At 40.9% G+C, this 12,500-nt stretch overlaps 1 protein-coding gene across 1 annotated transcript in view; it reads right to left on the reverse strand.

Annotated features, from left to right (window-relative positions):
• The window catches only part of LOC138860489 (mucin-6-like), a 20,874-nt gene extending 10,068 nt beyond the window's left edge, over positions 1-10,806 (reverse strand). Inside the window, exons 1-2 of the mRNA XM_070118066.1 lie at positions 10,706-10,806; positions 197-427 (exon numbers count right to left, since the gene is read on the reverse strand). Coding sequence (XP_069974167.1) covers positions 197-427; positions 10,706-10,806 — 332 coding nt within the window. The remainder of the gene's footprint in view (positions 1-196; positions 428-10,705) is intronic.
• Positions 10,807-12,500: the final 1,694 nt, after the last annotated feature.

Raw genomic sequence — 12,500 nt, forward strand, 5'->3', positions numbered from 1 at the left:
TTTTAAATCTATACTTTTCTTCTCTTTTATCATTTTTATTATTTGTTGGCGCTACAACATTTTTTTTCCTAAAATCACACCGCCAATCTGTACAGTCGTCACTTGGCTGGCCCGGGCAAGGGCAATGAGGAAGAGCTGCAGGTCCCCTTCTCCACGTCACCGATGGAATCCAAGGCGAAGGAAAGAGTCCATGCACCTTGGCGCCTTTGCTGTTGCAGGAGTTGCTAAATCGAAGTTGAAGTCGACTCTCTTAGGGACTCCACCTCCGTATTTCTCAGTTGAAGTCGACTCTCTTAGGGACTCCACCTGACTTCCTCTGGCATTTTCGTAGTACACTCGACTACTAGAGACCAATACCGAAACGAAACAGCGATCGTGTGGCGTCATGCGGCGGCCGTGGTCACTATACTTTGACTCCTTTTCATTGCTGGTGATTTAGCAAATCTCAAGCAAAACAAGCATTATGTGTGTCTATGTGAGTGCAAACCCTGTACATACATACAACATACATACATCCAAATATATATACATATATAATACAAACACTTGCTCTCTCTCTCTCTCTCTCTCTCTCTCTCTCTCTCTCTCTCTCTCTCTCTCTCTCTCTCTCTCTCTCTCTCTCTCTCTCTCTCTCTCTCTCCCTCTCCCTCTCCCTCTCCCTCTCCCTCTCCTTCCTCCCCTCTCCTCTCTCTCCCTCTCCTCTCCTCTCCCTCTCCTCTCCTCCTCTCCTCTCCTCTCCTCCCTCTCTTCCTCTTCTCCTCTCCCTCCTCTCCCTCTCCCTCTCCCTCTCCCTCTCACACACACACACAAATATAGTTTCAAATCCTGCCCTCTCATTAAGCACATCCCCCAACAAGCAGCTCATTAAAACACCCAGCGAAATAACGAACGCCATTAAGTGCGGCCAGATGCAAAAAAAAAAACCCGGAGCCAGACGCAGAATGATATGCAAATAAACCAGCGCCCAACAATACCAACATCAATTACAATTATCGCCGGAACATCCAACACGCATCCGATACATAGAGACGAGATAACGACATTGCACAATCAGGCCATTTGCAAAGCAGGCAATACACCGCCACTGAAAAGAAGATTCCATTAAGGTCGCTAATTTATGGGGGAGGAGGGGGGGTGGGGGGGAGAGGGTATCGCAGGTGATACGTGCAGACGAGTCGACGGAGACGCAAGCACAAAGGAGGAGGGAAAGAGGAAGAGAGAGGAAGGAGGGAGGGAGAGACGTAGAGAGAGAGAGAGAGAAGAACAAAGGAGGGAGGAAGGGAGAGGAGAGATATAAAAAGAGAGTGGTGGAGCTAAAGACTGACATACACAGATATAATGAGAGAGAGAGAGAAAGAGAGAGAGAGAGAGAGAGAGAGAGAGAGAGAGAGAGAGAGAGGGGGGGGGGGAGGAGGAGGGAGAGGATTCATCCTGCCCATAAACCCCGATTCCTACAGGACAACCGCAAATCCTTCCCCTTTTCCCCTCTCTCTCTACCCTCCCCTCCCCCTCTTCCCCTCCTTCCCTCCCCCCCAAACCGCATTGAGAAGCGAACACAACCCCATGAATAAAACAAGAAATGAAAACAACCGAGGAATAAACAGAAACCATGAATAAAACAACATGTAATGCGAACAAGGATGAACAGGGAAGGGGGAAGGAAAGAGAGGAATGATGATGAACAGGGGAAGGGATAAAAGAAATGAACAGGCGAGAGGGTGAAAGACGCAGGTCGATGAACTGGCAAAAATTATGGGAGGGTGAATCAGAGAACAAAATGAACAGTTCAACAAGATGAACAAGGCGTTCATGACCAACAAAACAAGATGAACAAAGTGAACATGGAGTATAAGACTGAATAACGAGGGAGTGGGACGGGCTGAACACTATTTGAACATGGATGGTTGAGACTGAATAACAACCATTCACACTTAATTACAATCTGTATGTTAGTAAAAGATAAATAATAATAACAATAATAATAATAATAATAATAATAATAATAATAATAATAATAACAATAATGATAATAACAATAATAATAACAACAACAACAGTAATAGCAACAACAATAATATCGATAGGTACAATAATAGGAATATAAATAATAATAGATAGCAATGATGAAAGAATAATGAAAGCAAAGCCGATATTAATAACAATACCAACAGCAACAAAAATATAACACAGAAAGAGAGAGAGAAGGGAGGGAAGGGAGACAAGAAAGAGAGAGAGAAAAAGACACAGAGACACACACACACACACAAAGATAGACAGACAAACAGACAAAGAAAGAGAAAAAAAGAGAGAACGAGAAACAGACAGACAGACAACAAGAGACACCAAGACCGACAGACCCGCCAAACATTCCAATCCCCTTGAAGTCCCGATCGAGAAGATTCAGAGAAGAGAAGATTCAGAGAGAGAGAGAGAGAAGAGAAGAGAGAAGAGAGAAGAGAAGAGAAGAGAAGAGAAGAGAAGAGAAGAGAAGAGAAGAGAAGAGAAGAAGAAGAGAAGATTCAGAGAAGAAGAAGAGAAGAGAAGAAGAAGATTCAGAGAAGAAGATTCAGAGAAGAGAAGAGAAGAGAAGAGAAGATTCAGAGAAGATTCAGAAGAAGAGAAGAGAGAGAAGAGAAGAGAAGAGATAAGAGAAAGAGAGAGACGAGAACAGAAGGGAAGAGAAGAGAAGAGAAGAGAAAGAGAGTAAAGAAAGAGAGAGAAAGGCAGAATCTTCCAGAAGATTCCGAGAGAGAGAGTAGAGAAGAGAAGAGAAAGAGAGTAAAGAAAGAGAGAGAAAGGCAGAATCTTCCAGAAGATTCCGAGAGAGAGAGAAGAGAAAGAGAAAGAGAAGAGAAAGAGAAAGAGAAAGAGAAGAGAAGAGAAGAGAAAGAGAAGAGAAAGAGAAAGAGAAGGAAAGAGAAATAGCGAGAAGAGAAAGAGAAAGAGAATAGAAATAGAAAGAAATAGTGAGAAGAGAAGAGGAAGAAAAAGAGAAGAGAGAGAGGAGATTCCAACCCCTCGCCAACCCCACCGAACCCGCCCTCCGACAAAGATTCCGAGTCACGAGCGAGCTGTCACGAGGGAGGAGGAGGAGGAAGAGGGGGAGGGAGGGGGGGAGGGCGTGGCCAAGGGACTATTCGCCACGCCCACTCGCACGCCCGCCCTCCCACGCCGAATTCCACGGGGAAGTCGCATATTTTTAGTAGTGCGAAAACGGCAAATATGTTGTTGTAGTTGTTTTTATCGATATTACTATCATTATCAATGCTGCTATTAATATCATTATTACTATTTTTATCATTATTACTATCATCATTATTGCCATTACTATCATCATTATTGCCATTACTATAACCATTATTGTCATTACTATCATCATTATTGCTATTACTATTATCATTATTATAATTCATATTATTTTTACTATTATCATTAGTGTTATTATCACCATCATCATTATCATAATTACCATCATTATTATTACTAAAATTATTATTATTATCATTATCATTACTACCATCATCATCCTTATTATTATCATTATCATTACTACCATCATCACCGATATCATTATCATTATCATTATTGACAACAACAATAACAACAACAACAACAACAAACCACATGCATCAGACACGACCCCAAACCCACACCCGATCCAGTTCACACCACTTCGCCGCCCGCCCGCTTTGGCACCGCCACGTGGGTCGGAAGCGCCCGCGGTGACGCAACTCTTCGCTTTCTGCTTTCTATTCTCTTCGTTCACCTATATTCTATCCATTTGTCATCTCATTTATGTATAATATATCTCTTCGTCAACTCGTCTATCCATATTGTATTCATTTATCCATATTCTATTCATTTTTTTCATTTTCTGCTTTTTATTCTATTCATTCACCTATATTCTATCCATTTGTCATCTCTTTTATCGATAATATATCTATTCGTCAACTCGTCTATCCATATTCTATATATTTATCAACTCAGTTATCCATATTCTATTCATTTTCTGCTTTCTATTCTTTTCATTCACTTATATTCTATCTACTTATCAACTCATTTATCCATATTCATATTCATATCCATATTTCATCAACTCATTCATCCACATTCTATCCATCTATCCACTCGTTTATTCATATTCTATCTATTCTTCAACTGATTATCCATATTCTATCTATTCTTCAACAGATTATCCATATTCTATCTATTCTTCAACTGATTATCCATATCATATCTATTCATCAACTCATTTATCCACATTCTATCCATCTATCAACTCATTTATCCATTTATCTTATATATTTTCATATCTTACTCGAATGATTCACCTATACCACATCTTTCATTTACTCCTTCCCCTTTTCATTAACCTGTACATTTCCACCGCTTTTATTTAATATACTCCATGATAATAATAAATTTCAGTATCATCTACCTCCTGTTCATCTGAGAGAGAGAGAGAGAGAGAGAGAGAGAGAGAGAGAGAGAGAGAGAGAGAGAGAGAGAGAGAGAGAGAGAGAGAGAGAGAGAGAGAGAGAGAGAGAGAGAAAGAGAGAGAGAGAGAGTGAGAACGGGAAATGAGAGAAAAAAGAAAGAAAAATAGAAAGAAAAAGAAAAAGAGAGAAAGAGAAAGAAAAAAAGAGAGAAAAGATGAAATCTAAATCACGATCATCTATCACCTGTCCATCTGCCAATCAAATGATAAAACAGGAAACATAAAATCCCAAAAGCTATACCATATGATAAGGGAAGTACACGTGCACCTGCGCCGATAAACAACATTCTGACATCCGCACACGCACGAACGAACACGCGTTGGCAACACATGTGAGGGAGTAAGGGAGGGAAACGGAGGAAAGATGGAGAGGGAAGAGAGAGAATAGGGGGGATTGAAGGAGAGGAAGATGTAATTGGGAAAGGGAGAGAAAATGAGAAAGAACAATGAAAGAGAAAAAAGCGATAAAAAGAGAAGAGGGAGGGAGAGACGAGACAGAGAGAGAGAGACGAGACAGACAGAGAGACGAGACAGAGAGAGAAAGACGAGACAGAGAGAGAGAGAGAGACAGAGAGAGAGAGAGAGAGAGAGAGAGAGAGATAAAAAGCGCGAGAAAGAGAGAGATAAAAAGAGCGAGAAAGAGAAAGATAGAGATAAAAAGCGCAAGAAAGACGAAAAAGAGAGAGAGAGAGAGAGAAACAAGGACAAGACACGGAGCGAAGCAGAGAGGGGATAAAGGGGGGCGTTGACCCCTCCGAGCGCCCGTGCCCCGAGTGCCTGTCGCGGAGTCACGTCCGAGATAACAACAAAGATAAAGGCCGATTAGGATGCTTTTGCTTTGCTCTCGGGGGGAGGAGGAGACAGAGGCTGAGGCGACTACGCAGGAACAGGGAAGAGGGGAGGGGGGAGAGGGTCACGTGGTCGGAGGAGGGGGAGGGGTCCACGTGGTCGAAGGGGGGAGAGGGAGGGGGACACGTGGTACAATGAGGGGGAGGAGTCACGTGATCGGAGGGGGGGGAGACGGAGGGAAAATTAGGAAGGCGAGAGGGGGGGAGGGATCACGTGGTACACAGAGGGGGAAGGGAGGAGTATGATTAGGAGGGGCGAAAGGGGGAGGGGAAGAGGGGAGGGGGTCACGTGTTCGGAGGAGGGAAGGGAGGAGAAAGGATTAGGAGGGCGAGGTGGGGGGAGGGGTCACGTGGTCCAAAGAGATACGAGAGGTCACGTGGTCGAAGGAGAAGGGTGGGAGGGGAGAGGGAGGAAGGATTAGAGGGGGGGGGGGCGAAGGCGTAGCTGAGAATTGAAAGTAAACAAACTTAAATTCCTTCTTTAAAGGGCTGAAAATCGAGAGAGAGAGAGAGAGATGCGATTTTTTGATTACATAAAAAAATCAGAAATAAAGAATAAAGATGATGAATATTAAAAAAACAACGCTAGAGAGGGGAGAGGGAGAGGGGAGAGGGAGAAGGGAGAGAGGGAAAGGGGAGAGAGGAGCGGGGTTAGGGGAAAGGGGAGGGGTTGAGGGGAAGAGGGGAGAGGATAGAGGGGGTTGAGGGTCAACAGTTTAAAATGTAAAAATAACAAAAACAAAACAGAAAAAACGAACTACCAGTGAAATGCTCATAAAGTGAAAGAAAAAGAAACAAAAAAACGCAGCTTTTAGAAAAAAAAAACAAGGTTAAAAACAGAGAAAAATTATTTTTTCGATTACATAAACTTAAAGGAATGATAGAAAAGAAAGAAAAAATAAAACAATGATCATGAATTTAAAAAGTAAAGCAAGAAAAAACATCAACTTTACCAAACAAAGCCACATTAAAAATAAAGAAATAAAAAATAAAATGAAAAAAATCAGTACATACCAATAAAAAAACACACGGACAAATAATAATAATAATAATAATAATAATAATAATAATAATAATAATAATAATAATAATAATAAAATAAAATAACCAACAAAAAACAAAACAAAAACAAAAAATAAAAAACCCACAAAACAAAACAAAAAAATAAAAAAACAAAAAAAATAAATACCACAAAACGAAACAAAATTTAAAAAAACAAAAACACACACAAAACAAAAAATAAAAAAAAACACAGAACAAAACAAAAAACAAAAAACAAAAAAAAACAAAAAATTAAAAAGCAAAACAACAAAATACAAAAAAAAACACAAGACGAAAAAAAATAAAAACCCACAAAAACAAACAAACAAACAAAATAAATATAAATAAAATAAAAAACCCACAAAACAAAACAAAAAACAAAAAATAAGAAACCCACAAAACAAAACAAAAAACAAAAAAATAAAAACCCACAAAACAAAACAAAAAACAAAAAATAAACCCACAAAACAAAACAAAAAAAACAAAAAATAAAAAACCCACAAACAAAACAAAACACAAAAAATAAAAAACCCACAAAACAAAACAAAAAACAAAAAATACCCCCCCCAAAAAAAAACCCGCAAAACAAAACAAAAAACAAAAATATAAAAAACCCACAAAACAAAAAATATGAATAAATAAAAAAAACACAAAATATACACAAAAACAAAAAGGCCAAAACACCACCACAATATACCCTTGCCATTGTCTTCCTAATTAATTATTCGATTTATGACAGCCGGAATATAAATGATAAAAATCATGAATAAAGAACGAATCTAAAAGCAAGCCATCCATTAAGCGAGAGAAGTCATTAGCATAATAATATCTATTGCAAAATAATTCCCGAATAATTTATTCCGGGAGACGACTAACAACACAAATCAAACTGAAAACAAAACAGATAAATATGAAGAGAACACAAAAGAAAGAAAGAGTAAAAATTAAAAAAAAATATATATATATAAATAAAATTTAAAAATGTAACCAACCGACTGCTTCACAAATAACGAAAGAAAGAAAGAGAAAAATAATCAAGAAATTAAAACGAAAAAAAAAAATATTATGAGACCGCTTAACAAATAACGAAAGAGAGAGAGAGGGAAAATATTTGAAAGAAGGAAAGAAAGAGAGAAAGAGAAAGAAAGAAGGGAAGAAGGAAAAAGGGGAAAGAAAGATTTTAATAGAAGGAAGGAAATAGAGAGAGAGAGAGAGAGAGAGAGAGAGAGAGAGAGAGAGAGAGAGAGAGAGAGAGAGAGAGAGAGAGAGAGAGAGAGAGAGAGAGAGAGAGAGAGAGACAGAGAGAGAAGAGAGAAGAGAAGAAGAGAAGAGAAGAGAAGAGAAGAGAAGAGAAGAGAAGAGAAGAGAAGGGAAGAGAAGAGAACAGAACAGAAGAGAAGAGAAGAGAAGAGAAGAGAAGAGAAGAGAAGAAGAAGGAGAGAGAGAGAATGAAAAAAATACGAAAGAAAGAGAGAAAAATCCTCGATAACAGAAAGCAAAGAACGAAAGGGGATTGAAATGCAAAACAGGGAAAAGAAAGAAAAAAAACTCAGTCGAAAAAAAAAAACAAAACAAGTGATACAAGAGAGAAAAATAAGCCCGAGAAAAAAATGATAATAAATAAAGGAGCAAATAAAATTGAAAAAGCAAATTACACAGAAATTAGAAACACAGAAATAGGCGAAACAAGAGAAATAGAGCAACAACAACAGCAACAACAATAACAACAACAACAAACAAGCAACAACAACAATAATAAAATAACAACAAACAAACAACAACAATAAAAATAACAACAAACAAAAAACACCAACACAAAACCACAAGAAAACTAGTCGTGAGAGTTCCTCGTTATTGCAATCACCATCACATGTTAGGTGATCATCGTGAAACTATGCGAGGTGACCTCACTCCTTGATCTTCCTCTGACCCCCCCCCTTTCCCTCCTCCCCTCTCTCTCCGTCTCTATCTCCGTTTCCCTCCTTTCCTCCTTGCTATCATCCATCCTCTCTCTCTCTCTCTCTCTCTCTCTCTCTCTCTCTCTCTCTCTCTCTCTCTCTCTCTCCCTCTCTCTCTCTCTTTCTTTCCCTCTCTCTCTCTCTTTCTTTCCCTCTCTCTCTCTCTTTCTTTCCCTCTCTCTCTCTCTTTCTTTCCCCCTCTCTCTCTCTCTTTCTTTCCCTCTCTCTCTCTCTTTCTTTCCCTCTCTCTCTCTCTTTCTTTCCCTCTCTCTCTCTCTTTCTTTCCCTCTCTCTCTCTCTTTCTTTCCCTCTCTCTCTCTCTTTCTTTCCCTCTCTCTATCTCTCTCTCTTTCTCTCTTTCTTTCCCTCTCTCTCTCTCTCTTTCTTTCCTCTCTCTCTCTCTTTCTTTCCTCTCTCTCTCTCTTTCTTTCCTCTCTCTCTCTCTTTCTTTCCTCTCTCTCTCTTTCTTTCCTCTCTCTCTCTTTCTTTCCTCTCTCTCTCTTTCTTTCCTCTCTCTCTCTTTCTTTCCTCTCTCTCTCTTTCTTTACTCTCTCTCACTCTTCTTTCCTCTCTCTCTCTCTTTTTCCTCTCTCTCTCTCTTTCTTTCGCTCTCTCTCTCTCTTTCTTTCTCTCTCTTTCTCTTTCTTTCACTCTCTCTCTCTTTCTTTCACTCTCTCTTTCTTTCTCTTTCTCTCTCTCTCTCTCTCTCTCTCTCTCTCTCTCTCTCTCTCTCTCTCTCTCTCTCTCTCTCTCTCTCTCTTTCTTTCTTTCTTTCTCTCTCTCTCTCTCTCTCTCTCTCTCTCTCTCTCTCTCTCTCTCTCTCTCTCTCTCTCTCTCGTTCGCCTTCTCTTCTCTTTGCTCTCCCTCTCCATTCTTTCTTTTTCTCTTTCCTCTAAAAATCTTTCTTTTTACTTTTTTCTCCTCTCTTCTCTCCTCTTTAGACTCCCTCTATCCCTTTCTGGAAACATCCGTTCTTTCCTTTCTCTCTCACTCCCTTTTCATTTTTTTTTCTTTCACTCCTCTCTTTTCCACCCTCATTTCTCCCATCCTTCGTCTCTTCATCCCCCTTTCCATCCCTTCTCTCCCCTCCTTTCTTTCCTTTTCCTTCCCCGCTCTCTCCCTTCTGTCCTCTCTCCGTCTCTTGCTTTCGTTCTTTTGTCTTTCCTTATTGACTTCCAATTAGCACATACAGAATAATAATAAAAAAAGGAAAATTAAATAAATACAAAACATTAATTTCCTCACAAAGCAATTACGAATGTTCAAGCGCATAACTGAATAATAATTCTCACAATAAAAATTATTACAGAAAAAATAATCATATCTTTATAACTATACTTATTACTATTATTGTTATTACAATTATCATCATTACAACAACACTCACTGCTACTATCAATACTATCAATATCATTATCATTATCATCATAATCATCATCAGTATCACCATGTCATTATAATGTTATTATTATCAAAATCACCAAATATCACCTTTTATATCATTATCAATATTGTTTATACCATCATACCATCATTATCATCATTTGGATAATTTCTAAAAAAATAGTCGTCACTGCTATTATGATCACAATTATCAATAATTTTCTCATCACAATCACTGTCATCACCATTTAGCAACAGCCTCAACATTATCATCATCATTTTATGTGCAATAACCTCAACGTCATTAGTATCACCAGGAGTAATAACCTCATCATCATCACCATCGTCATCATCGTTATTAACATCATCATCAACAATCGTCATCACCATCATTCTAACGTCACCACCATCATCTTTATCACCACCACCACCATCACCATTACAATCAACCATCACCATCAACATCGCCACCATCTCATCACCATCATCATAATCACCACCATCATCACCATCGTATATTACAATCACATTATTATGACTATTATTAGGTAACCTCCCCCTCCCACCCTCACCCCCCCTTTGATTTATATGCTAATCAAGACAACAAAATAATTATCTGATCACGTTTTCTTCGTCATCTCTCCCTCGGTAGAAATGTAAAAAAAGCGAATAAAAATAAAGAAAGATAAAAGGGTGGAAAAAAGAAAGAAAAAAACGGACGATAAGAGGAGGAGAGAAGCATAAAGATACAACAAAGAGAAGAAAAAATGAGGAGGAGGAGGAGGAGGAGGAGGAGGAAGAGGAGGAGGAGAAGGAGAGGAAGAAGAAGAAAGCACAACCAAACAAAATTTCCCCCCCCTGAAAAAAAAAGCGGATAAAAATTCTTCCTCCTCCCTCCCCCTCCCTCCACCCTCTCACCCTCAACCTCCACCCTCACCCTTCACCCTAAATCGGTTTAATCACCCTTCATCCTTCACCCTCCATCGTCACCCACTCTCCTACGCCCACACTCGAACGCCCACATCACGTCACACTCGAGTGAGATAAGCATCGCTTGGAGAGCCAACCTTGTGGTCATCCTCAAGGGAAGAGGAAGAAGAGGAGGAGGAGGAAGAGATGGAGGAAGAGGAGGAGGAGAGGGAGGAGGAGGAGGAGATGGAGGAAGAAGGAGGAGAGAGAGGAAAAAGGAGGTGGGGGAGGAAGACAAGGAGGAGGATGAAGAGGAAGAGGAGGAGGAGAAGGAGGAGATGGAGGAAGAGGAGGAGGAGAAGGAGGAGGAGGAGATGGAGGAAGAAGGAGGAGAGGGGAGGAAAAAGGAGGTGGGGAGGAAGAGGAGGAGGAGGAGGAGGAGGAGGAGGAGGAGGAGGAGGAGGAGAAGGAACTGTAAAAGAAGAGGAAGAGGAAAAAAAGAGAAGGGGAGAGGAGGAGGAAGAGAAGAGAAGAGGAGAAGGAGCAGGAACAGAAAGAACATGAAGAAAAGAGAAGGAGGAGGAGGAGGAAGAACAGAGAAAGAACCTAACCCGCCCGCACGTGCGTCTCCCGCTGGCCGAAAGCCGCCCACCCGCCCACCGTCCCGCCCGCACAATCCTCCGAGCCTCCGACGCTGCCTTGCCTTTTGGTGTCCTAGCCTTCTGAGGGGGGGGGGGGAGTGGGAGGGGGGGGGAGGGGGAGGGGGAGGAGTGAGGGGGAGGGGGAGGAGTAAGGGGGGAGGAGGAGTGAGGGGGAGGGGGAGTGAGGGGGAGGGGGAGGTGGAGAGGGAGGAGTGAGGGGGGGTGAGAGGAAGAAGAGGGAGAGAGGAAGAGGGAAAGAGGGAGAGAAGAGAAGAGAAGAGGGGAAAAGGGAGAAGCGAGAGAGGGAGAGAAGATAAGGCAGAGAGGGACCGGGAAAGAGGGAAAGAGGGAGAGGAGAGAAAGGAAGAGGGGGAGAGAGGGAGAAAAGAGAAGAGGGGGAAAGAGAGAGAAAAAAGAAGATGGGAAGAGGGAAGAGACAGAGGCAATATGGAAGGAGAGGAGGGGGAGAAAACGAGAGAGGGAGAGAAGGAGAGGTGAAGAGGAGTTTAAGGTAGAAGTGGTGAGAGCATGAGGTAAAGCGAGGGAGAAGGAGGGAGGAGTGGGGGAAGCGGAGAGAGGAGAGAGGCGAGAAGAGGAATGGAGAAAGAAAGAAAGAAAGAAAGAAAGAAAGAACGTTAAAGAGAGATAGAGAGAGGACTTGAACAGAGGTAGAGAGATGCAAAACGAAGGAGCGAGAGAAGAAGGAACGAGGAGAGAAGAGATGAGAGAGGAAGAGGGAGGGGGGGAGAGAGGGGGGAATCGGGATAGCCTTGACTGTTGCTCGATATTTATGATTCTCTCTTTTTTTTTCTTTTTTTTTAATAATTCAAAGACCAAATATGCACGTTGAGTGACTTTCAGAATCCCGCACCGTCAGCCCACGCGAGCCAAAGAACACACGCCCGTGTATTTGTAAACACGATCACAAAGATGTGCGCACAAAGACAAACACACATACGCACGCACACAGATACATAAATGCATACATACATGCCTACATACAGCCATATATGCCTACATACAGCCATATATATACACGTACTTACATACATACATACATACATACATACATACATACACACACACGCACAGGGGAGAAAAGCGAGAGCCAACAAGAGAAAATATAACAAATAAAATAAAATAACCAAATTCAACAACAAAAACAACCAAAAGAAATAAAGGAAACCCCAAACCAATACCAAACTAAAGAGAAAGAGACAAA

This window comes from Penaeus vannamei, chromosome 41 (genome assembly GCF_042767895.1).
Source record: "Penaeus vannamei isolate JL-2024 chromosome 41, ASM4276789v1, whole genome shotgun sequence".
Lineage (NCBI taxonomy): Eukaryota > Metazoa > Arthropoda > Malacostraca > Decapoda > Penaeidae > Penaeus > Penaeus vannamei.